We start from the raw sequence: 27073 nt of genomic DNA on the forward strand, positions 1-27073 counted from the left end.
CTTAAATCATTTCTTATTATTTCATTGAAGTTTGAGCTCCTATTCTTCTAGTCCCTTCAACTTGTAACAACCCACTCTTCTAAAAGCCAAAGGCGTTGTTTTTTTTTGATATATAAGGTTAACAAAGCAACACATAACACAACAAGAATAAAACAAACAAGCAAACAGTTCAACCTAGATAGGTTTGTTCAAGTCTTGCCTTGCTAAGGATTCAAGCCGTTTTGGGCAGTTCCTGACAAGGAGACCAGACTCTGTTAGACCCTTTCTAGCTAACAAATGAGCTACCTGATTTACAAGTCTCTTTACCAAACAAAAGCTGATATGTAAGTTTTTACACAACTCCACAATCTCTTGACATGCAGATAAAAAAAGGCATCCTTGGCCAACTCCAGATTTCCACTTGAGATCGCATTTACCAGACTAAAATAGTCAGATTCCAAAAAAACTTGAGAGAAAAGAAGTCTCTTCACCAACTCCACACCCGTTGAGATTTGACCAAGAATCCCATGTTTTTATTCAGATTTATGTGAATATCAAAGAAAAATTTATTTTCTTAAGTATCACTTATCCTTATCTTCTAATGGGAGAAAGTAAATAGCTTTTCCATTTAAAGAAAAAGTCATCAAACATTTTAACAGGACAAAAATGCCATTCTTAATAATGAATTTTTATAAATAAAATGACTATTACCTTAATTTTCTAAAAAATAAAATAGCATACATAAATACACTCGCGAGATAAATATTTGAAAACAATTATGTAACAGTATATTTACCCGACTAAGAATGAAGCCTTAACACCTAATTGAGATGATATTTTCATTTTATTATTATCAAATTTTCAGAGGCAAAATTGTTAGACGAGAGCTAGCAAAGGAAAGGTAATATAAAAAGGGTATTTAGATAGAACGAATCATGTGGTATATACTGCTAGGATACATGCGTAATTTTGAAAAAAGTAAGACTTATTTCTGAAATTTCGAGAGGAAATGGCTGTACTTCTCTCCCACACGGTTCACACACCTTTGATCACTACAAAGGTCTCACTCATATCCTTCTCTCGACTCTTCGTTTCTTTTATTCCAATCTCACCGGCCTTTCGAAGAAGGAAGAGAAGAGAAAATACAAAGACGAAGAAGATAATCAGTCGTTTCCTTCATTCGTTTTTTTTCGCCATTAACGGATCTCGGGTGCTACCAAACCCTAGAGAATAATTATGGAACAATTTCTGTAATTAATCTTTGATCTTGAAAGGCTTTCAATCGGAGCCATTATCTCTGATCCATCATCCATCTCCCTAGTGAATCATCTGTAATTCCCAATAATGTCTGGTTCGGGAGGGTTTGCTTTCGCGCGTAGTCACGACGGAGACCGCTTTTATAATCCGCCTCCAATGCGAAGACATCAACAGCAATTGTTGCATCAGCAACACTTGCAACAGCAGCTTCAGAGGCCGACAAAGCCGAAGGCCCCAGTCAAGGCTGAGAACAAAATGGAGTCTGACGACTCCACATCGTCGAAACGTTCAGTTCGTTCGTCGTCTCCGACGAGACAGATAAGTTCTACCAACTTGGATCGCTTCTTGGAGTCAACTACTCCTGTCGTTCCGGCGCAGTATTTCTCCAAGGTATTGGTTTTTTTCATCGGACGTGGTATTTTCTAAGAGTTTCCTTTCGACGTCCCCGACTCTTTGCTTCTTTAACCCCATTAAAAAAAATTGGGTTTGAATTGGTGACTTTTGGAATTTACAGACTAGCATAAGGGGATGGAGAACCTGCGAGACCGATTTTCACCCGTACTTCAGCCTGGGGGATCTATGGGAGTCTTTCAAGGAGTGGAGCGCGTACGGTGCAGGTGTGCCTCTTCTGTTAAACGGGAGTGACTCTGTTGTGCAGTACTACGTGCCATACTTGTCGGGCATTCAGTTGTACATAGACCCATCCAAACCCTCCTCAAGGTCGAGGTAAGAGTGCCAGATTTTATGTTGTTTAGTTAGGTTACGATATCCTATTTTTTGAAGTCCCATACTGTTATTTCTTGGTTAGCTTTTCTTTACTTAGAAATTCTCCACGCTGCTATTTCTTTTGTGAGTTGTAATGTTCTATTCAATCCCTTTTTTGGATTCTTCATGTGTCTATTTAATATTTAGCTATACATTTTATTATCAGTAGCATTGGTAACTTCGGCATTTTTTAGTTATATTATTTCTTTGATTATTTTCAGCGTTTCTCAAATATTTGATTCTTGGGTTATTCAGAGGAAAATTCAGTGTTGAATTTTGTATTTAAACTGAACTTCTAACTTTTAGACAAATATTGAGGGTACAAGGATTAATTGGGCTGCATTATTAGTAATTTAAGTGGGTTAGGTGAATGCAACTTTAATATTTATTTCTTTAGATGGGATCTCTGAATAGGCTTGAATTGGGGCATTTGGTTAATGCACCTAAGAAGTAATAAACTGCTAAAAAAGGATTACTTTAATAAATTAAAATCTGTGTTTTTTCACATTTGTTTGCCACCTTTTATTGTAATTTAATTGCTTTATTTCTTTACTTTTCCTCCTGTGGGGTGGGGGTAACAGGGCAGAGAGATGTATTTCCTTAATTGTTTTGGCCAACATCCATGTATTAAGTTTTGACTGAACCTATCTACATGACCTTCAGTCAATTTTACATTCCTAACATAATTTTTAAGTAATATTATTACTGCATCATCTTACGGGGAAGATGATAATAATGAGCTTTCTTCTGCTTATAAGGTTGTGTTGGTGGGATCTTTAATTTTTTATTGCAAGAACAACTTTTTTTCTTTATACGAACAAAGAATTATTGTCATCCGGGAGAACAATGCCATTCTTGTAATCAGGGTGTTGACATAGTACTCACTATGTCATGTTTGTAAATTGTCTTTGCCCTGATAATTTGAAGTTGTGAATGCCATCCAAAGTTTAACTGAAGGAAAATGCATTATATGTACTATGCAGTAATCATATTGGCATTTTTTTTCCAAACAGTAATTCTCCATGTGATTGTGTGCAACAGATTGACTTCTGTGTTTTTCAATTGAGCCCCCCCCCCCCCCCCCCCCCCACAAAAAAAAAAAACACTGTTTGAAGTCTGTGAAGTATGGAAAAATATTAAATGGAGCTTTTACATCAATGAATCTATGTCTGTTTCATGAGTACAGAGCTCAACTTTAGTTACCATGAGAGAAATTCCCCCCACCCCCTCTTACATGGATTTCAGGTTGGTTAATTGTATTGACTCAACTTAACTCTTCTGAAACAAGTCTTGTCCCAACTATATGGGGTCAGCTACAGAATCCTGTTCAGCACCATATATTGTTAAATCATTTGTCACTACTTCAACCCACTTTTTAACAGGATCCAGGTTGGCTAGTTCTTTATACGATGATTTGGCTAGGAATAGCATGGATAGAGAGCTGAGTTATATTATTGTTCCTCTATTTTGTGCTAGATTTAGTCTTTGTGTTCTTTTAATCAACGGTGTCAACCTTTTATGCTTTCAATTTTTATTTTCCTTTGTGCTTTCACTTTGCAATTGTTGTTTTTTCTTGTATCCATTTTGATCTTTTAATTCCATTTGCCTTTTTTTCTACCTCTCTCTCTTTCATTATTAGTAGATTCTAATAAAAGATGTTAGTAATAAACACAAATAAAATCTGATGTTGTTAAGTGACATAACTTTTTGTTTCCTTTTCTTTTTTCTATGTTGATGCTTGATAAAATATGATTACCTACAATGTTGAAGCTTAGGTTATAAGAATTGAAAGAGCTTCAATGGAAGAGAAAGCATGGAGGTGGTTGTAGACAAGGTTCAAAGTATCGATATGATATGCTCTGTATCGGGCATATCGTATCATATCATTATGTTTCCAATACACCTGTTTTAAAGTGTTTTCAGGATACCGCTTCTTTTATTTATTAGATAATATAAAAACATATATGTAATCAAAATTTGAAAAAAACTAAAAAAATAAAATTCGTGCGGTAAAAAGTATCGATACACCCCTGCCGATAGGCCCGATACATTTGGGTACATTGATACTTTAATCCATGGTTGTAGGAAGAGTTTTATTCTTAGAATTTTACTTTTCTTAACAATTGGATATTTGTAATAACTTTTTGGACTTATTATAATAATTTCTGTACTCACTATTTAAGTAAAGTTACAATTTGCTATATTCAGTAACTTATGATTTCTTTATAACAAGTTAAATTTAGTAGGATTCATAGAGTTACTTTAGAGTCTTAAACCTTATGAATAGCACATGGACATGCCTTAGTTGTGAACTGGAAGTTGTTTTGGATCGTTTTTTTACTCCAAGTTGAAGTCTATAAAGGGAGATCTGAGTCCTTATGTTTAGTCTATTAATAGAGCATTGTAGATTTGTAATTGGAATTTTAGAGTTGAACTATTTTTTAGTCTAAATTGGAATCTAGGAGGGGAAACCCAAGCCCTTATGTTTAGTCTATAAATAGTCATTGTAATTGGAATTTTAAAGTTGAATTAATATAGTGAAAAATTTGCTGTATTTCTTCTTTTTCCTCTCTTTTCCTTTCATTTCTTCCCCTTCTTTATGCACCATGTTCACCCTAGTAGGACTTTTCTCCTTGTCTTATCATTAAGATGTCAAAGCTTGTAACTAGGAGTTGGTAAGTGGAAGCAATAGTATTGGTTTTAGAATCACAACCAAGATAATTTGCACAATGTTTGGTACCATGTTGTTTTAATTTAGAACATTTCAACTTAAATCAAGAAATCAATAATAGACAAAGTGAGATGTTTTTGAACAAAATACACTGTACAATATTTTTCCATTAGATGGCATATAGGACAACTGAAGTGGGAATGCCTCCACATACAAGCAGTGTCTTTTTTATGGTTCCCAACTTCCCCATGCAACCTATTCTATCTGTTCTGTTGAGAATCAAAATCCTTACATCCTCTCTACTAACTCAGTTAAACAATGCCACCTGTCCCTTAATGTCTTTGGAGTCTTAACTTGTGTAGATAACACGGAAGGTTTTATTGGCCCTCCAATAGACATTTTTTCCTAAAAAAATGTGCATGACTCTGCCTCTCTTTTCTGCTTGATGTTACCTTCTGTCTTCATATGGCCACAAGGCTAAAACCAAAGTGAAGATGGGTGTCCTTTACCTAACTGTGAGCTTAGTGGAATGCCAATGGTGTCCCTAGAATTAATGCAGATACAGGTCACCACCAAAGATCAATTAAGGGAAGTTCAGGTCCAATAGTGACCAGAACGAATCTCATAATGGAGATGTTACGGTTTGGATTCTAGGCTTGGAATTAGCCGTCCAATAGCCTCCATATACAGAGGTAGACTGCAATTCAAAGGAGGTATGGGATTTGCATTCTAATGAACTGAACCCCATGACTGAGCCTTCTGTTACATGCACTTACAGAGAAGCTTAGGAATGACATATAGGATGATGAGAATTCTGTCTTGGAATGTTTGGGGTTTGAGGGAAGATCCGAGGAGGATGGTGATGAGAGAGTTCATTAGAAAACTCAAGCCAGACATGGTTTGTCTACAAGAAACAAAGCTGGAGAAGTCTGAAATTTAAGGATCAAGTTGTAGGGAATGGCTGGAACTTAATGCAGTTGGTCTTTCAGGGGTTTGATCATAATGTGGGATCCTAGTGCACTGTTGAAATTAGGGGAGAAGGTGGGGGAGTTATCAGTATCTGTTTACTTTAAGGCAGCTGGGGTGGGGGCGGAGTTTGAAGATAAACAGTGGGAGTTAGAAAAAATTGTGGTATCTATTGGAAGCGCTGTCACTGAGTGGGTGCTCATCTTACCTGAATTTGCTCAAGTGAATGTCTCAGATTTAGGATCTAATTTCTGGATTGTTATTGAGGTTCAGAAATGTAATCTTGGCAATATGCTGTAATTGGTCTTTGGTGTTATCTCATCACCAGCCTGTCTGTATTGTTATTTTATTTTAATGAAAGTTTTCTGTTATTATCAAAAAAAAAAAAAAAAAAGAGGGGAGAAGAGGAGGAAGGGGGATGACTGGCAATGAGCTAGTTTGTCCCTGTTTCAGTTGCAGAAGACAGAGTAGTAATGGTTTGTGCTCCCCATTTGAGTTGCAATGGCAAAGAGAATGAAAACAGAAGTAAATGTAAGAGAATAAAAGAAAATAATGTCAGAAGATTGAAATGGGGATTAGAGTGAGAGGATGACTAGGAAGTCTTATGTATTAAATTAGACAAAACTCGACTGAACTTCATTGTTTTTTAGTAGAGATGCTTGTCTTTTATAACCAGTTCAAAACTAGCTGCAAACACAGTTGCTGCAGATTTGAACATGGATTAGAACTTGTATGGTTTCCATACATCTTGAATCAGTGATTGACTCATATTTAAGGGGTTTTGGAGAACTTGAGAGGGCATCTAAGATGGGATTGTCCTAACGTACATATAAATGGATGATTATAATAAGAAAAATTATGACCTTAGGTGCCAAAGATTTGTTGTCCGGTGAATATAGCAATTTCCCGTAGCACTGTAGGTTTCCGTGAACGAATAGAGAGGAGAGAAGGGGAGAGGAATTAGAAAAGGATTCATGCAAAAAAAAGGATTTTTTTAGGAAAAGATGTCTGATGGAAAGGCAATAATGGCATCCACTAATCATATGCACACGTAGGATTCTAAACTTGTTTAGGAACAGGTGTCAATGTTTAACTGGGTTTGGTGGAGAGGGTGGTAGAATCGAGTTAGTAGGAAATCCAGACCAACTAAATAGGGGCATTACAGAACGGAAATACTCATCCTTGAGGATCTCCATTCTCCAAGAGGGAACTGGAAAGTGATTTCTTCCAGTTCAGGCCACCAGATAGAGTTCCAGGACAGACCATGATCTCTACTCGTTAGAATAGAGGTCATTACAGTCCCTTTGTCAAGGCAGAACTAGGATTTATGGGGAATACAATCTCTTGATGATGATTGCCTCACCAGAGATCAGACCAATATTTGATATGGTTTCTATTACTAAGTCATACCAGACTGTCCAGAACAGTGGGACGAAGGAATTCAAGGTTTTTATAATACCCTTCCATGGGTTGGATGAAGATAATCTGTCCAAAAGAAGGTTGCTGTCCCACATTCATCTTGTATTTTCTGCCCATAATAACGGCCTATAAATTGCTTGCTGTCCTACCATTTCTTTAGAAGTGCTGAGTCTTTTAGAGATGCATTCCAAGCAAATCCCAACTTCTTTCAATCCATCTTGGGTTTGTACACTACTTTCCCATGCACCAACTGGTTCCACTTTTCCTTCCATCATCGTAAAGGAAGTTCCTTTATAGTTAAATACTAGCTGGATCTGGAAGAGAGAGCTATTTATGTAGGTTAGTAGGCCATTCTTTTCCCCCATGGAATATCCTCCTGAATTCAAAACATCCTTAATAAAGAGGCAAATGCCCAATAAGCTGCTTTTAGTGCAGTTCATACAATGACCTTGATTTGCTTTATAACATGGGATTATTTCCTTGAGGTGAGGGTGGGCCTTGGCAGTTGGCACAACTGTTGGGTTGCTCCATTTCCACCTGGGTGACCAGGGTTCAAATCTTGGAAACAGCCTCTCTGTATGTGCAGGGGTAAGGCTGTGTGCATCTGTCCCTCCCCACACCCTGCACTGGTGGGAGCCTCATGCACTGGTATGCCCTTTTTATTATTTCTTTGAGGTGGATAAGGGACTCTGGGCAGGCATAAAGGGCTGCGTCACCAACAAACTGCAAATGACTTGTTTGTTCAGCAAGGTAACTCAGAATGTCTAGCAATTGCTATTAACCAGCAACCTTTCGTTATCATATCTGCCAACCTATTCCTTCTAGAGTTGCCAGACCTCTTATTGGATGTCGGGGATCCTTCTTTCTGCATCTGGTAGAAATTTTTCCTTGGTATGTAATGGTAGGGTTTTAGCTGTTTGGTTTTGTTGGGTTTGATTTGGATGAATATGACATTTCAAGTTGAACAAATTCTGTTTCTTAAGTATCTATCAAAAAAAACATCTTTTGGGTAAAATACAAAAACCTCCCCTGAAGTTTCTGATAGTCATTAAAACCTCCCCTATAGTTTCATTTTAACAAATACCTCCCCTGAACTTTTGAGAAACTCAACAAAAACCTCCCATCCGTCACCTTTCCAGATGGAAAACGTTAGACTGATGCACCAATTTGTTCCAAATACCCAGTCTACCCTTTTATAAATTATTTTACATGCTAAATTATTAAAATAACCCTGTTTTAACTCGATAAAAATGTTAGAAGATGATCATTAAAGGAGGTTTTTGTTAAATTAAAATAGGGTTATTTCAGTAATTTTGCATGTAAAATAATTTATAAAAGGGTAGAATTGGTAATTGTAAAAAGCAGGTGCATCAGTTTAACGTTTTCTGTCTAGAAAAGTGACCGAAGGGAGGTTTTTGTTAAATTTCTCAAAAGTTCAGGGGAGGTATTTGTTAAAATGAAACTATGGGGGGAGGTTTTTATGACTGTCAAAAACTTTAGGGGATGTTTTTGTATTTTACCCATATCTTTTTCTTAAGTTCTTTCTCAAGGGCATTACTCCCATTTGAGTTGGTACTATGTCCAGTTTTCAACATCTAAGCTTAATTGGTATTGGCTGATGCATTTTATATATGTTCATGGTGATCTAAAAGTGGGACAGTGTTCATGTAGTCAAGATTTTTATCATGTATCAAGAAGTGCAAAAGGCTCTTTTTCTTATTTTTAATTAAGGAGAACTACTTTGATTAACCATATTGAGCAATGCTATAAAGTCTCTATAGTCATTGAGTACTTTAAATGGCAAAGTTACAAAATATAAAAATGGTTTTTTTCTGCATATACATGGGGTTAATGATTCTCACATTTTAGTTTTTATGATTGAAGGCTCTCTATAGTTTATACTAAAAGTGTAGGATGCTGTTAATGTAATCAAGATTTTTTAACTTGTATTAAGAAGTGGAAAAGGCTCTTTTTTTTTTTTTTTTAATACTTGAGAACTACTGACGGTTGCTTAACCATTGAGCAATGCTATCACAGGCTCTATAGTCATGGAGTACTTTAATTGGCAAAGTTAACATGGGTTTTTCTGCATATACATGGGATTAATGGTTCTCACATTTTAGATTTTATGATTGAAGGCATCTAAGGTGTTCATTCCAATGTTGCTACAAAAACCTTTATGATATTTTTTGGAAGAAGGTAAAGTATATTGTATTAAATGAAAAAGTACAAGTCCTCTGTACAATTAGATGCTGTACATGTATAAACCATATAAGGACCCAAAAAAAGTCTACCCTCAAAACAGAACCGGAAAAAACTATATATATTTTTTAACTACATTATGAATAGGCGGCTAGTTTCTAAGTTCTCTAACAACCAGATTGACCACCCCTGCTTCAGATCTAGATAGATTTCTTCTAAAAAATTCTATTACTTCTCTCATACCACATATATAGCCCACAGGATTGCCATAGGGATAGTTGACCAGCGTACATTCCCATTCTCATTCCTGAGATCTACCACTCTTCCAAGAGTACTTTCACTGTCCCCAGAAGGCACCAAATTCGAAACAGAAATCCTTTATGATAGTGTTACTCTAGTGCAATCTCATTAAGACTTGAAATCTTAATTCTTGCATTTTAACTTTCTTATTGTTCTTATTTTTAAAAGAGAAACAAAAAGAAAACCTAGTACTGGTCCATTCTGATCAGACATGAGCAAGCGCAATGTTCTTGCTACCTGTATAGGATATCAATATGCCAGTATGATTCAAAACATAGGGTTAGGTGTGTTCGTGTTGTACATAAGATGAGTAACTTTTGTTTTAAATCTTCAAAATATGGTAGTATGTTGTTTCAAAACATAGAAAATGGTTGGTGAAAGCATCGGTTTAAGTGTGTTCGTGTTGTACATAAGATGAGTAACTTTTATTTTGAATCTTCAAAACATGGTAGACGAATGATTGGTTAATAATTCAGGAGCAGTTGTTATGTTCTACAGTACATTGTTTGAACCGTCTTGTGTATAGCAGTTTTATTATGGAGCATTTGAAAGTAACTTTTGTAGTATTTGAAAATATTTGTTGTGCTAACCTAAATGGTGGAGCTTGTATGACAACAGAAACATGAGTGGCACTTGTAGTGCTACATCTTGGGCTAGGTTATATTGTTTTGGGACCAATCCAACCCCAGCCCTAGAGACCCAACTGGGGAACCTGTAAGTTGACTGGGCTCACCCAGACTTCTGGTTATGACTAAGGTTTTCTCACTTTACAGCTGTGTGTGTGTGTGTGTGTGCGTGCACTCTCAATGGTATAGACATAGATGGTGAGGAACACTGTTTTAGCTCTTTGAGCTGTATGGTTTGAAACAACAGTATTTTTCTTTCTTGAAAGTTGGTCTCATTCTGACCTTGTGATTCTTCCCATGGATAAAAAATGCAATTCATTTCATTGTAGAGTTCCCACCCTCTCTTGAAAACTGTCGCATTAATATCACATGTCAAATTCAATGCATCATATCATATGGGGATGCATATGACCATTGTTCTTGGTTCCATTCTTGTGACAGGTGGCCTGGTGATGAGAGTGATGCTGAGTCCTCTAGAGGAAGTAGTGAGGGAAGCAGTGATTGTGAGCTAGAACGGAGAGGCAAGCACATCTCAGAGGGTTTGTGGGGTCACCATAACTTGATGGACTTGAACACAAAAAGAATGAACAGGATATTTTTGAGAGATGAACCTCTTGCTGGTTCATCAAGTGATGAAGGTGAAGTTGGCAATCCACCAGGGCTGTTAATATTTGAATATTTGGAGCAGGATCCCCCATACAGCCGAGAACCTCTGGCAGATAAGGTGAGCTTATACTGCTCTGTGAATAAAATGGATAAACAGATTTGTTGCTGAAGAACGTAATAGATAAAAGAGATACATTCATTCCGTCCTATCTGAAGGTGGATGGTTAAGACACAGACTGTGGCAAGCATATCATGAATCCAAAAAAACACTGCTGAGTTTAAAACTTCTCAATACACTTCATCCCCTCCTCTCCCCCTTCTCTTGCTGTTCCATTTTCCCAAGAATTAGCTACTACATGAACTGTTCATTTAGAGCTGACCAGGTTTAAAGCCCCCCAATACACTGAATACAGCTCTTTTCTTCTCTTGTTAGGGCATGAGTTGATGACTTTCCCCATCTAAGAATCCTTCTGAACGAGTTGTCCATTCTAGGTGCAGTTGACCTTGCTCGTTTTATATTGTGTTGAAGGGTTCATAGGCCATCTGAAAATAAGAGAATCCAACAACTATTGATCACGTTGAGTTGCCTTCCACCATAAGGTTTTGGACCCAAGGGAGAAGCCAATCTTGAGCCATTATTACAGCGAGAGAATTCTTTGCTCTTAAACTGTCTCTTAAAAGTTCCCTTTGTTGGTAAATCCCTAGGAAACTAAGAATATTTTCCCCTGAGTGACCTCTAAAATCCTTGGCTACTAATAGAGCATCAACAAAAATTCAGTTTGATTCTGCCTGTCAATAGTTGTTCCCAGTATTGCCCTCGAGGTTGCCTTTGTTGGGCAAGATCTGCTATCCTTTGCCATCCTTTAATGATAAGTCTATTGGGACTTCTAATATCTATTGCTCTAGGATCCAACCTATAACCGATAGTGTGGTTTTGAGGGCACTCTTGTTTCTTTCTTCCTAAACACTCCAAATGGTTATTACTGTCTGGCGTGCATTTCAAAAGAAATCTTCCCCTTTTTGTAACTGGAGAGAAGATCTTTTTGCCTGCATGGTAACACATTTTGAATTTTGGGCTATGCTTGGTTCAGAGTGCAAAAAGTGAATGCACAGATGTGAAATTTGTTAAAATAGAAGGATACAAACCCGGTTTGATTTTGTACTCATAAATTTACATTGCCTTGTACTTTGAGTCAAGTGCAAAACAACTGAAAAAACTAATTTGCTTTCATTTTCATTTAAAAAACGTACTTACCAAATGCCTGCAAAACTGAAACAAAAGTGCAAATTTGCTTCAGTTCTGCATTTGCACTCTTACCAAAAGCAGCCTTGGAAATGCACATCAGGCTGTGTTTGGTTGCAGTGCAAATAAATTTGTACTGATGCAAAACTATGGCAGTGCAAATGGTTTGAGTGTAAATTCTGACCTATTTTTGTTTCAAATTTTAGCTTGTTTTGTTTGATTGCAGTAAAAATGAAGTAAATTAAGACATGAAGTAGAATAAAGTAAAATTGAAAACAAAATTAAACGGGAATTTGTATTTTCTTCATTTGCACTCCCATGCATTTGTACTAGTGCAAATAAAATTGTGCTGCAACCAAACACAGCAGTAAGCCAGTAACCCTTTGGGGTAGAGCTGTTTTTTGCCTACTGACACGTGGTAACAAATTTCAAGTGTTTTGCCTACATTGGTGTAATGATTATTTTAAGAGATGTTTGCCATCAGAAGGCTTTCATCATGGGATGGGATTCTCAGTTGTATTAATACTTGCTTTTAGAAGCCCAGAAAATTATATTTAGTGAATTTGTATGTTTGATTGCTGATGCTGCCATGTCATCTCAGTTTGACCTGCAGAACTAGGCATGATATTTGCTGTCCTAATGACACCTTGTATCTCGTTGTCTTTTACAGATTTCAGTTCTTGCTTCTCGATTTCCAGAACTTCGGGCATACAGGAGTTGTGATCTACTTCCAGCAAGTTGGATTTCTGTGGCTTGGTATATGTTTCTTCCATTTTTTTTAATTATAATAAATACTTTGCAATATTATTTTACAATTATTTCCTTACATTTGAAGTTACTGTGACTTAACATTCATAAATTGGAACTTTGGTTTAGGTATCCAATATATAGGATACCGACAGGTCCAACACTCCGAGATCTGGATGCATGCTTTTTAACATTCCACTCTCTGTCTACTCCATTTAAGAGTATTCATCTCTCTCTCTCTCTCTCTCGTGTGCTATGTTGTGTGTATGTGTCGCCTCCCTCTCCCACCCCCCAACATGTGTTCTGAATTTATGTAGTTGCCATGGTTTTGTGACAGGTACAGATGGTCAATTTCAACAGAGCTTTGTTAGAAAAATCAACAGAGAAATTCGTGGGAATGAGAAACTATCACTTCCGACATTTGGGCTTGCATCTTACAAATTTAAGGCTTCAGTTTGGACCCCAAATGGAGTCTATGAACGCCAGCAAGCAAGCTCATTGTTACAAGCAGCTGACAACTGGCTCCGGCTCTTACAAGTTGATCACCCTGATTACCGATTCTTTGTTTCTCATAATACTTACCGGAGATGAGGGAAGGGTTTTCAGTGTAGTGCCTCTATTAAGAGAAATGGCAAAGTTGTGAGTTTTGGAATTAAGCTTGGCAAAAGCCAGAATACCTGCCACGCAATTCTCCTACAGACGGTTATGAATCTTGTGCCCTGTTGCTTCAGCAATGTCATCCTTTGGTTTTACAAGTCATCATTGCCAAAGTCAGACTTCGAATCAAAAAGGGATTCTGTTGATGCAACGTGACCCGGTTTTTTTAAGGTGAGTGAGTGCACAGGATGTTTAAGGCAGATCGCAACGTGATTGCTTACTTTTCTGGTAGGGTTGCGAGAACAATAACTGGTAGATTTGGGACCTAATGAGTAATGACCTTGTTTTTTTCTTGTGTGGGTTCTGAAGGTGTTAGTGATATCAAAAATGTTAGCGAAACTATGACTGTAACTTTGTGAAACAATGTTGGATTATTTCATATGGATGGATGGGTTGAAGATTAAACTGCCTGCCTACCCTACAATACTCCAAGTGGCTAATGAGTTTGGAGACCCCAAATAGTCAATGTTGATGACCAGATTCTCCCGTATATTTGATGTAAACCTTTAATTTGCAATGCCACCAATACAAGGGGAATAGGGCTACTGTGGATTAAACGAATGAACTTATTCTCCCTGTGTGGTGAATAATTTGGATATGATCCGTACGGATTAAGTCTTCTGATTTTTGGTTTGATAGAAAAACAAAGTTGAGGGAAGGTTTTATTTTCTGTCAAACCAAATACGGCCTTAAACTGATTTTGTTATGAATTTGAAGGGATCCGAATAGTTGAAAGCCCTGGTTGATGGGTCCTCCTCGTGGACAGCGGTGGTTTTGAAGGAGAGATGCTTAGGACAATAGGACCTTAGGTAGAAGGTTTCACTTATCTGCATACACTCTACAGCAGTCATGTTAGGTTTTATTTATTTATTTACTTATTGATGATAGCATATGCTGAACTTAAAAACGTTCCAATACAAGCATAGAAATAAAAATGGTATGGCCGCGTGACTAAGCAAAACTCTTGCTGATGTCTGATGAATGACGTACAAAATGAATTATAGGGATCATCTATCCCCATGCTCTTATGAATTATGAATGAAGAATTTGTTTACTAGGGAAAAAAAAATCCATAGTAATTCTCTCTTTTTCTTTTTAGATGAACTTAATAATTCTCTCTTTTTCTTTTTTGATGAACTTAGTAATTCTCTCTTTTTCTTTTTTGATGAACTTAGTAATTCTCTCTTTTTCTTTTTTGATGAACTTAGTAATTCTCTCTTTTCAATTGTGAAAGATGACTTCTATTGAATATATACCGTTCATTTGAAGGAATGAAAACTAAACTATTTCATCACCGACTCTTTTTTAATTTGGCGTTTCGTCTGATAGGATAGGAGTAGACCTGTTCATAGGCTGGGCCGGGCTTTCACTTTGTATTAACAGATTTTTTCAAGGCCCGAGCCCGAGTCTGGTCCGACCATCGGGCTTATAACTTGGGCCCGAGCCTGAAATTTAGCCCATGCTGTTACTATTGCTGAAGCGGCTGAATAGAGAGAGAGAGAGAGAGAGAGAGAGAGAGAGAGAGAGAGAGAGAGAGAGAGAGAGAGAGAGTAAAAAATGTATATATTAAATTATAAATATATTTTTCAATAAATATTATATTATTTATATAATATATAAAATACATATTATGTATTTTATAAAATATATAATGTTGAGCCGAGCCGAGTCGGGCTTTTTTGACAAATCTGAGCTCAGCCCAAAACACAGTTGGGCTTACTATGTTAGGCCCATGGTCAGGCCCGCGGGCCTAATTAGATGACCAAGCCCGATCGAGGTGCGGGCCGGGCCATCGGGCTACTCGGCCCATGAACAGGTCTAGATAGGAGCTATCCGGATTTACCGATCATGACATGCATCATCGGTTTTGCACAAAATGGTCCCTCCCAAATGCTAATTTAGGACCAATGAATAGGGGTGAGCAAAAACAAATGAAAAACAGAACTGACTGAAAAAACCAACCAAAATCGAATAAAAAAATCAGTTAATTGAATTGGTCTGTTCAGTTTCGGTTAACGTTTTAAAAAAATCGACGGTTAACCGAACCGACCAGTGTATATACAATAATATATATTATATTTTTATTTTTTTAAATTGAATAAACCGCCTGTCCAGTGTCTACCTTTTCCCCCTTTAAAAACCTAAACCAATAAACCTTATAGGCTAATACCCTTTCTCACTCTCTCTTCGTCTTCCCCAATCCCCAATCGCTAGTTCCCCTTGCTTTCTTTTGGCGTTGGTCGTCCTCCGACTAACGACCTCTCCCCTAGTGGCCAGTTTTTCCCTTCTTACGATTGCAAGACTTCCCTGAATCCTTATGTCTTTGTCTCTTACTCATGGCTCACCTATCATCTCCGTCGCACCAAGTAGGGGTGGTTATGAGCCGAGCTCTTCACGAGCTATTCAAGCTTGGCTTGGTTTCAACTGAGCTTCGAGCCGAGCTCGAGCCTAATAAAGCTCGGCTCGTGAGCCAAGCTCGAATAGCTATATAACAATAACAATAACAACACCACCAATATATAATAATAACTAATTATTGTAATACTTAATTTTTAAATATCAAATAAAAACTATTTATATATATATATATATATATATATATATTTTTTTTTTATTTTTATAAAACATTTTTCTCAAGTCAAGTTTGAGCCGAGCTGAGCTCGAGCTTACAAGCTTTTGACTCAAGCCAAGTTCAAGCTCAAGGTTCTAACTCGAACTAAGCTTGAGCTTGAGCGGGCAAGCAACAACGCTGGTCGCCGTCTCACTGCTCTCCCTTTCCCTTATTTTCTCTCTGACTCTCTCTCTCTCAATCTCTCACTTCAAGCGACAGCAATCACCAACCAATCTAGCACCGGCAAACCGGCAAACCTCCCTTTCATTGTTTGAGACTGTTAGAATTAATGAATGAATGAATGAATGTTTTATATTTGTTTTTTGCCTAAACAGTAGTATATTTTTCATTGTTTATTTATTTTAATTTGTAAATTGATACAGCTATACAAGTTTGTTATTAAATTGAAGTAGGGATGCAAGAGAGAAGTTTTTTTCCTTTTCTTCAATTTTAAGTGTATAAAAAACTAAAAAAACTGAACCGCAATTAACTGGTTGCATCGGTTCAGATTTTTAAAAAATCAATCAGGTTGTTTCGATTAAAAAAAACAAAAAAACCACGGTTCAATTAACCGAGACGTGAACACCCCTACCGATGAATGCTTAATTTCAGCTGACATTATGTTTTTATTTACCAAAAGTGGTTATTTCTTTCAAATTCTAATAATCATAAGCAAGACTTCACTTTTAAGTTCTAATTTATTGGCTTGGGGCTGACAACTCATGTTTTCGCTTATAGAAATCGTGTAGAATCCAACCAGTTGATGGGAGGAAATGCTGCAACCAGAAGTTTCCTTTATCATCTCCCCAACGGGTGGGGCAGCTGCTTATAGATAAATATCCAAGCTTTTTTAGCCTGGCTCAAAGGAGTTGCTACCGATTAACCTATCGTGCCAACTGCCAAGATCAAGCTAGAAATTATTTTTGTGTTGGGTCCTTTGGGAATGGGTTTGGGTGTTTTGCAGCAACTGTTGCTCCCTCCTCCCCAACCCAAGCTACCCTAACATGGGAAAAAAAGTCTCCCAGTGACAGGAGAGCATAGATCTCATGAAGCAAAGTAACCATCTACCTATGACGTTTATGGGATGGATGGAATCGATGGATGACAATAAGCATAAAATTCATTATCTTTCCATTATGCACAATAAGATGAAACAGAGGATCACATTAGACTATTTTGTACTACCTACATACTTCCATCTGTAAAAGGACATTATATTCAATGCTCTCGCTTCACAATTTGTCAACAAGAATTGTGGACAACAGCAGCCCCTGTACAAACTCGCATCTTCGAGCCTTCTCCTCTTGGTCTTTAATGGATACAGGAGATGATAGTTGGACGCTTCTGTCACCACACAATAATGCCAAATTCAATTCAAGCAGAGCAAAATGTATGAATTACGCATGATTCTAACACAATATTTCAACAGCAGTAGCAAAATAGAACTCAAATTGATTATTGGTCTAGGAACATAACCAAATGACAAACGAATGATCAAACACTCCACATGAAATGTGGCACCTCCTAGCAAATGGTAAACGGTCTCCAATGCAAAAGTTGTGTTCCACGCCTACATACCATTCTACTATGCAGTGTGTTTGGTATGAGGCAATATTAAGTACAACATGATGAGGGTTCCAAAAAATGCCACATTACAATGATGGGTAGGTTACTATCAATGAATCAGTTCATCTTTCTTAGATATATGCAAACCCATGTATCTTGGCTACTCCAAAAGAAACACTACTCACCCTAGGAGTGCTATTTCATGTTATACTAATGAAAATACTACTGGAGAATAAATAGAGAGAGAGGTGAAATACTACCAGAAAATTAGCGTCATCATCTATGGTCCAATGTGGCCCAAGAGATAGCACTATTTTGCAATTAGAATCAGTGACCTGGAAAACCGAGTCCCCAGTATATCCTTTCAATTTCCAGAATATCAATCATATTAGACAGTAAATTAAACCTTGGTAAAATCATACTTATCAAATGTTGGTTGTTGTACCAACCTCTGATTTGCACCAAAGTTTATCGGTGGCCTCCTCAGAGAACAAGCCTTGGTACAAGTTATTATGATCTGCCACGTCGACAATGTTGGATTATGTTCCAATCTATGATTGGTACCAAAATTTACAGGTTCTGCTCTGCCATGTGGCCACATAGAACTACGGGTGACTCAGTCACTACTCAATTCTACTCTTCTTTATCGAGTTATACTTAAGGAGTAAGGGCAATTCATTACCTAGTACATGGAAAAAATCTGTGAAGTTCAGTAGCTAAGCTCCACAATGACCACCTATGAACAGGTCTCGTTTTAGTGACACAAAATTGACAACAGAAACTGATTCAAGATATACCCAAGGTTTTAAAAACCGACCCGGAAATGGAACCATTCTAGCTACTGGTTTCCAGGTCAGTGGTTCAACCATCTGGGTCGAACGGTTAAGACGGATTGCATATTAGGGCAAATGTTTATATGAGATTTGCCCTAATATGCAAACCTCATATAAGAAAGAAGAGATGGCTGAGAAAGAATTTAAAAAAAAAGGAGAGGAGGGAAGAAGAAGGAAGAGGAGGATTCGAAGCTCACCGGCGACGACGACGAGGCAGCAGCAACAGATGCAGATCTGAGATCTGAGTTCTTGGATCTTAGATCTGAGATCTGAGTTCTTGGATCTTAGATCTGAGATCTGAGTTCTCGAATCTTAGATCTGAGATCTGAGTTCTCGAATCTTAGATCTGAGATCTGAGTTCTCGAATCTTAGATCTGAGATCGATTTCTCTAAAACACCTGTAGTCTTCTTCTTCTCCTCTTTGTGCTAGATCCCAGATCTGAGTTTGTGTCTCAGACTGGATCTCAGATCCGATTTTTCCTCTTTGCAACTCTATATTGCGAACCGCTGGCCGGGTCAAACGAGTCGACGGTTTGACCGCCCGGATCAGCAGTTTTCTGACAAAGTCAACAGTTTTTGACCCAAGAACGGGTTAGGGGTGAAACGGAACCGGTTGCTTGGACGGTTTCCGGGCTGAACAGTTCAAAAACATTGGATATACCTGTTCTATTTGGATGATAATAAATTTATGCAGTAAATTAGGAACCATTGTATATTCACATAGGTAAAGTAAGGGTAATCTAATCACCGGTGCATAGAGCAATTGGTGTAGGAACTACACTGCCTAAAACAGGACCAAACCTTTCCAAAGAAAAATAATATTTAGCGCAACCTTCTACAGTAATAGAAGATACAGGAAAACAATTTTTGAAAAATTTGAGCATTCCCTAAGTAACCAAAACATTTGAAAGACAGAATCAATAGATACACTGAAGCTAAGCCAAGATTGGGAAGCTGACAGTTTTCTTCCTCTTTCACCCTTTTTTTTTCTTCTTTACCTAAACAAAAATAGAAGCTCAGCTCCTGTATTTTCTAAAATTACTTTTCTTTCTTCCAATTTTTTATGTATATGTTCATTTTGTATGTTGCAAATGAAATTTATACTCTTTTATGAAAACTATAGACAATTAATAGCGAAAGATGGTTGCTGCTTGATATGGAACCTAAAAAATCACCAAAAAAATCCCATCACCTAGGCAACAATTAATAGTGAAAGAGTGAAAGACGGGTTAAAAAAAACACCTAGCCTCACCATGACACCTTTAAAACTATGCTTCTAGGGTCCACTGCCTTTGACAATCAAGAACTACAGAGATAGCTTAACATGTGGAGCAATGCATTTGCATGGTCACAACACTTTTTTTTACCCTCCAATAAAACATATGTTATCAACCAAACCACCCTGCAAGTATTTTGCCTAAGTGATTTGGTTATAATGTGTTCACATGGTCACGAAACTTACATGTGATCCTCTAATAAAACACAGAAATGCTATTAATCAAACAAAAAAAATAAATTATGATATTATCCAATGAGTGCATCTTGCTGTTGTAACCCCAAATGCACACAACCCACTAAAACATGAAAAAAATAGAAATTCCCTCAAGAGTCTACTACTTATGGAAATTTAGAAATATCAAGGCAGGCTAACATGTTAAGTGATTTGTTCAAACAACTGCGACACTTCCTTTCCTAAGACAAAAATAGGGGCTCAACTCCTCTGTTTTCTGAAATGTTGACTTTCTATGTTTAAGTGAAGATTATACATTTTGTATGAAGATTATAAACAATTAATAATATTGTTACTAGCTAATGGAACCTAGGAATTTTCCTAGGATCCATGGAAACAATTTTTGGAAAGATTTGAGCATCCCTAAGTTACCAAAACATATGAAAGGAGGAAAAAGAATCAATAACTGCACCAAAGCAGGACCAAGATCTGGAAGCAGATTACTTTTCGAAAAGGGAAAAAAAGATATCTTTGGAAGAAGATAGTTTTTGTGGCAATTGTTTCTTTTTATGCCTGCTAGAAAGTTTCTGTTTGTAGTTACATATTTTAGCAGCTTTCTGTCATTTAAGAAACTATTAGGCAACTATTATTTTGAAGAGTTTCTATTTTTTAGCTTTCTATTTTAGGAATTTCTATTTTCTGGTTTCTACATTGAAGTTTCTATTTTCTAAGGTTCTCTTCTCATAGATGACACCCCACCAATCCACTTTCTAAAAGTAGAACATTAGAAAGTATAAACTTCTAATGTAGAAACCAGAAAATAGAAACCCCACCAACCCACTTGATTCTTCCTATTGCAAAAGTGGCTGAAGCAAGGCATTGATGTTACTCTAAAATGGGTTAAAAGCGATGATAATTCTTTTGTTGATTCTTTGGCTAAACATGGGGTGGGAAGGATCGACTGTTTTGGACATGGCTGTAATACTATATCTTTTTAGGGAGAGCTAAGAGAGTTTATCTCTACCATTCTCTTAACTGTACTTATTTCTTTGATAATTAATGAATTCTGTTTCTGTAATTGATCAAAAATATTAATAATTGCCAAATTTTTAAGCTTTGATGAGTCTATATATACATGTAAATCTGTCTAAACCAGCAACTGTTCCCAGATTTTCCCCTAGATTCAGATCATACTTTGTTGGTTTTTAAAGCAATGCTACCCATCAACCTTGTCTTCTATCTGTGAGCTCTGATGTTACCTAAGAAGGACATTATGAGAAAAGGGTAGCAATTCAGACAGGAATCTATCACATGAAGCAACCAGTAGATTGTTATCAAAATGAGACTTTTAAGTGGTATGGTCTACCACTTCAGATGGTATTTTTGCCTGTGCTTTTTTCAATTCTCTTGTTCAACCTATTGGGGGGGGGAGAACTTCCTGGTGAAAGAGATTTGGAGTTAGCCTATTCCACCCAAGGTCCAAGCATTGTGCTGGGATGTTTTCCTTGGAAAGGTGAATACCTACCTACCTATGACATGGTTCAAAAGAGGAGGCCAAATAAATGCCTCTCTCCTTGTGTGTATATTCTTTGCTTGGCAAGTGGTGGATCCCTACCTCATTTACGGCTTTATTGCCCTGTTGTGCTCTTTGTCTGAGACTCTTTTTGCTCTCTCTTTGGTTGCAGGTGGACTACTCCTCAAGATATAGTGAGTCTCTTCAACTCAAACTTCCTAAGGCAACCAATGAAAAGAGGAGGGGTAATGTGGAAAGCAATTAGGGCAGCAGTGGTGTGGACTGTTTGGGCAGAAAGAAACGCAAGGATCTTCAATGAAAAGTGAAGGTCAAAAGAAGAAATTGTGGATTCTATAAAGATAAAGGTTGCAAGCTGGCTAAAAACACTAGAGCTCTTTCAAAGCTTTTTAGTGACTGACATTACAAGAGAATGGAATGAAGTTGCACACCATAGTTGTCAAGGCGACGCCTAGGAGACAAGGCGTCCTTGGAGGCTTGCCTCGCCTAATCGCCAAGCAGTTTTCTATAGCGTGTTATAAATAACTTTTGTATTCTTTATTTTTTTAGGTTATAATTATAAAATAGACATTTTTAAACTAAAATATTCATTTTGTGTGTTTATATACTAATTTCTGTTTATTATTTTCTTATTTGTTAGGGTTTAATCAACATAAACATTGCTAAATGCTGTATTGAACCCTCAAAGACTTCAAAACCTGAACCAATAAGGAAGAACATAAAATGTTGTCCAATCAACACATTTTCTTCTTTTTCTTTACTAATTTTGTGTGTTTATTTACTAATTTCTTCTTCCACCTTTTCTTTTCTTCTTTTCCTATAACAGAAATAGGGGTTCAGCCCCTATATTTTTTTTATTTTTCTCTCATGATTATGTTGGAATATGTTGATTTTCTATACTTCAACATGAAGTTTATACTTTTCCTATGAAAATTATGGATATTTATTAAGGAAATATGATTATGGAACCTAGAGAACTACCATAGGATACATGTTTTTACTTAAAAAAATCCACCGCCTAGGCGACTAGGTGACAAGGCGCCCCCCTCGCCCCCCTGTTGCCTAGCCTCGCCTTGGCGCCTTGAAAACTATGTTGCACACTCCACTAAAGGGAAAGATAAAAAAAGTGATGGACTGGAAGCCTTCAGATGGCAATAAAATAAAGCTGAACTTCGACGGGAGCTCTTTAGGAAACCCAGGACTGGCAGGCATAGGGGGGTGTATTTAGAGATTGTTCATGGAAAGTATTGGCAATGTACTCAGGGGTCCGCTAGGGGTAGGAGATTCAATAAAGGCTGAGCTGCTAGCGCTGTTACAAGGTCTAAAACTTGCTAAGCAAGCAAACTTTCAAAATTTGGAGGTAGAAGGGGATTCAAAACTGGTCATCTCTTGGACTACTACAATGTGTAATGGTCCCTGGATATATAGACACACACTGAGAGAGATAGAAAGTCTGGCAAGGGGACTCAATGCTTCCTTCACTTGGATCAGAATGACTACAAATGGAATGGCTAATTCATTAACTAAGCAGGGGGTCCATAGGCAGCAGCTGTTTTGGGCACAATCGTAGTTTTTTTGGCTTTGTTGGAATGTTGACTGTATTGTAACCGGCTTTTCACTGATTAATAAAATTAATTCTTCTTTGCTGATAAAAAAATAGAGACTTTAAATGGGTATTGTTATCAAATATATTCCCATCTGACAAAATGTAACTTTAAGTGGGCATGATTATCGAATTTATTGCCATATGAAAACCAAAAATTGCCCAAGTGACAACCACTGAATCAATTTTACAAAAAATAAATAAAGAAAGAAGTGCAGCAACTGTACCCGCTTTTGATAAATGTGACCCTTCTTACTAAAAACAACCAAAATTATCTCATAAAACTTGGCTGAGGTAGCTCTTTTGATAACTCCATCTAAAATACAATTCACTCATTTAATCTTGGAACATTTTGAGTATACCATTACTCAAAAAGTAAAAATCCCATTTTTTGATAAATAAAAAGTAAAAATCACATTATTGGTCGACTCTTCATCAAACCACAGTATCAATCTACCAGTTACTAAACAACATATAAATTATTTACTCCAAGTAAAAAGCGTTCTGCCTTCACTTTGTTGATGCACATGTAAGAAAGGAAACTAATAAAACCAAGTAAAATTCATCCATAGCTTAACCAATGTATGTCATTCATTTTCACTTTTTTTCCCTCAATATACATAACCAAAGAAACCCTTTCTTGATGATTAAAGCATTTCTTTCAGAAGATTTTATATTATATTGCCTGTTCATTCTTTAACTCAAAACATAGAATTTTGGCGCATATTTAGTTCTATCTTTAGCAAATTGAATGTGTAAATAAAATATCAACCGCTCAAGGTTTCAATACCACTAACTACTGCCTTTATTACTGGAAAAAAAGTAAAGTATCTAAAATTGCATGATCATAAGAATGCTAACACTGGGAAAAAGAATATGATCACAAGCAACCTTGATGCTTCATATCATAAAACACTTCGTATTGAAGGAAGGACCCAGCCAACCATCCCCCTCAAGAAGCCAGCCCACTGTAATTAAGAGTTAAGACATGTGACACTTCATTTTTTTTAATCCAATCCATGTATTTTTCTATAGTAATAATACATATTCCAAGGGCAAGCATATGCGTTAAACCCTTCAATACAAAACATCCAAATAAAAAGAATAAAATTTAACTATTTGTCAAGGGCGATAAAGATTGACAGTGAAATACAACTAGTTTACTTACTCAACAGCCCAAGTTCTAGTTGTTTGTCATAAATTTATTCTTTAGACATTTAGCCCATTTTCTTGTCAAACAAATCAAGTAGGAAAATTTTCTTGATTTGTCTGAGGATCATCACAAGAACTAGATAAAATTTGTGCAGCAAATGAAAATACTGTTCATTTCTATGAACAATAGAATTCTAGTTCCAGAAATGTCATAAAAAGAAACATGACAACCACATACCTTTCTAATACCGACTCATCTAAACTTTTTTTGACCGAGCTTGCTTCAGCAGAAGAATTAGATGGTACAGTCCTTGGCTCATCAATCATGGGCAAATTGTAGATAAATGAGGATAACAATGGATCAGGTGCAGTATTGGAGGAAGAAACTACATAGGAAGACCCCCCAAGAAGGGATTGTAAATTTCCTTCACGAAGTTCCTTTCTCAATAAAGAAAGGGTTGAATGGGATCCACCTTTCCGGAATTTCCTTCTACGTTGCATGTAACCTCCAGTCAAGAAATCCAGTGTGTAAGATCAGCTTTGCATTATAGCCATATCATATAAATGGCAAAATTTTAGTCACTTATCAAGCAGAAACAAACAAGAGGACTTTCAGAGGGGAGGGGGGAGGTATTGATCAAAATATTAAAAGGAATAAAAGGTGACAAAAAATAAGAGTAAAACGTGTAGAGGATATGAAAGGGAAAAAAAAAAAGTTCAACAGCCTGAAATTTCTTTTTTTTTTTAAGTTCTATTTTTCTTTTCAGTTATTTCTACTATTGCAATAAGAAGAGTATCTATTCAACAGCTCATGATTAAGATCAAGCATATGAAGACAAATGGCCGTGGAACATGTATGGTTTCACTTACCAAAAAAACATGCATGGTTTCTAACTATTAGGTGTTCAAAACAATGAGGAGAACTAAAACTCGGTGCAATTTCCAAATATATCTATTGTCGACTTGGGCGAAAAAGGATATCTTGAAGAAGTTTCCATGTTGCATGGTTATGTGTCCAACCATGTCCATCCCCACCCACATTGCACATACTGGGCATACCTGCAAATACAACCAAGTTGCCGATGATATACGTTAAAAATACATCTCCAGACGAGCTCCTACTAAATGAAGAAGGCAATACTTCCTTTGCGTTTGGGCACACACTCTTCCGCCCATAAGCAGATCGAGCCGGGGTGGGGGTATTTCCTATAACCTCACTGTGCCTAACGTATAGCTGGAGGGGGAAAAAATCCCGAAACCATTGACGCACTTAATGGAAGGTAAGAGGAATTTAACTAGCGAATTTTATGATCCAATAGCACTCAACAAGTCAAAAACATCAAAAGCATTACCAGACGTTCTTATAAGGCGATTCTTTATCACACAGGCTACGTCAAAAAGTTTTAGAGAGAGAGAGAGAGAGCGGGTAGATACCCCATTTTTAGCTTCGACAGGATGCTCATCATCGATATGGCAGCATAGTCCAACGATATCGAAATCCTCTGAACAAAAGGGGCAAGGAAATTCCTCTCGCGTGTCACCATCGCCGTCGATTTCTTCAATCCCGAAGTAAAGATCTGATCAATAAATTTCCCCATATTCGATCAGAACAAATTTATGATCAAAAGTCTGAACTGCTACAGAACCAAAATGAAACCCAGAAGATCTTTTTGTCGAGTGAAGAATACATTTTTTTTTACTTACCCGAACGGGATTGAAGAGCTGATTGATAGCGCCTAAAGGAAGTAGAAACACGACCACTCCACGAATCGGCCTCCATGAATTTTGGCTTTGAAATTTAAGATTTTTTAGAAACCCTAGCCACTGACTTTTTATCACTGAGCAGGAGCAATGTTTGGTTCCAAACCTCTCCCCGCTTGACTGAGCAAATAGGAACCCTAGAAATATAGATGGGGAAAAAAAGAGAAAAACGAAAATGAAAAGAGAAAAACGAGTGAAGGAGAAAACTGTTTTCTAACTTTTCACAATCTTTTTCCCTGATTTTCTCCTCAAAAAATGACCAAGAACACAGAAGTCGCTGTGAAAGAAAGCTCCAGCAACCTTCGCTCTCAGAGGCTCTTTTTCACTAGTCCGGACCCGTGCAACGCACGGACTTTGTGAAGAGAAAATGAATGACGAAAGTCCCAGATGGTGGTGCAAGTCGAATCGGGTTAGATCGGATTGAGGTCAACCTAACCCAAACCGAAGTGTTGAACCCCCAACTCTAACCCGATCCGACTGGTCGGGTCGGAATCGTGTTGGTCCAACTTCTCTACTCATCAGTCAAAGTTAATCTTTTTTTTTTCCAACAATAAGGGTTGAGATCAATTTAATATTAACATTATTATAAATAATGATATAATTAACATGCTTTGGAAAAAATTTGTCTAACTTCTAATTGTTGTCGATATCCTTATGAACAACTAACAAATGTTCATATGCCTTGTACGTGGCAATTTCAGCTTGATTTTTTGTAATATTTTTTTATATTTTTATGTGTATACAAATAATTTTTATTTATTATAGTTATTTTAGTTTAATATGGTGAATATATAATATTAGATATTTATAAATTTTATGTATTATTTATAATTATATTTTTTAAATTTTAATATTTAATTGAGACATCGGACCAATTTGACCTAAATGGTTAAATTATTTATCTACCACCTACACAAAATAACTGTATTTTAGTTAGTTTAAAGAAAAAAAAAATGTTTTATATTGTTAAAAGTATTTTATATAAATATTATTAATACAATTTGTTGGTAAAAAAGGATACTTTAAATATAAGACTTAAAGAGAGAGAGATTTGGACTTAATACCTTAAATCTAAGATTTAGTTGAGTGGGGTGAAAAGTAATAGTTCAAATGCCGAACTATTGTAAA

The 27073-nt window shown here is 36.7% G+C and overlaps 2 protein-coding genes across 3 annotated transcripts; one reads left to right on the forward strand and one right to left on the reverse strand.

The window, feature by feature from the left end:
• Positions 1 to 951: 951 nt before the first annotated feature.
• Positions 952 to 13843, forward strand: LOC148867636 (uncharacterized). The gene is made up of 6 exons (XM_088979528.1): positions 952 to 1626; positions 1751 to 1962; positions 10627 to 10909; positions 12705 to 12790; positions 12911 to 13002; positions 13119 to 13843. The coding sequence occupies exons 1-6, from the start codon at positions 1324 to 1326 to the stop codon at positions 13370 to 13372; spliced, it is 1230 nt and encodes a 409-aa protein (XP_088835654.1). The 5' UTR covers positions 952 to 1323; the 3' UTR covers positions 13373 to 13843.
• Positions 13844 to 17151: 3308 nt separating this feature from the next.
• Positions 17152 to 26330, reverse strand: LOC148867637 (protein DEHYDRATION-INDUCED 19 homolog 3-like). 2 transcript variants are annotated; one of them, XR_016109746.1, is made up of 6 exons: positions 25889 to 26330; positions 25619 to 25761; positions 25164 to 25243; positions 24423 to 24683; positions 23924 to 24000; positions 17152 to 17393 (listed from the first exon to the last, which is right to left on the reverse strand). XR_016109746.1 is itself a non-coding variant. In XM_088977191.1 (5 exons), exons 1-5 carry the CDS (start codon positions 25962 to 25964, stop codon positions 17282 to 17284), a joined length of 672 nt encoding a protein of 223 aa, XP_088833317.1. In that variant the 5' UTR covers positions 25965 to 26330; the 3' UTR covers positions 17152 to 17281. The 2 variants fall into 2 exon arrangements, 1 of the variants encoding a protein (XP_088833317.1); XM_088977191.1 differs by lacking the exon at positions 23924 to 24000.
• Positions 26331 to 27073: the final 743 nt, after the last annotated feature.

Source organism: Nelumbo lutea, chromosome 3, assembly GCF_056320005.1.
Source record: "Nelumbo lutea isolate HS-2025 chromosome 3, American lotus-T2T, whole genome shotgun sequence".
NCBI classification, from domain to species: Eukaryota; Viridiplantae; Streptophyta; class Magnoliopsida; order Proteales; family Nelumbonaceae; genus Nelumbo; species Nelumbo lutea.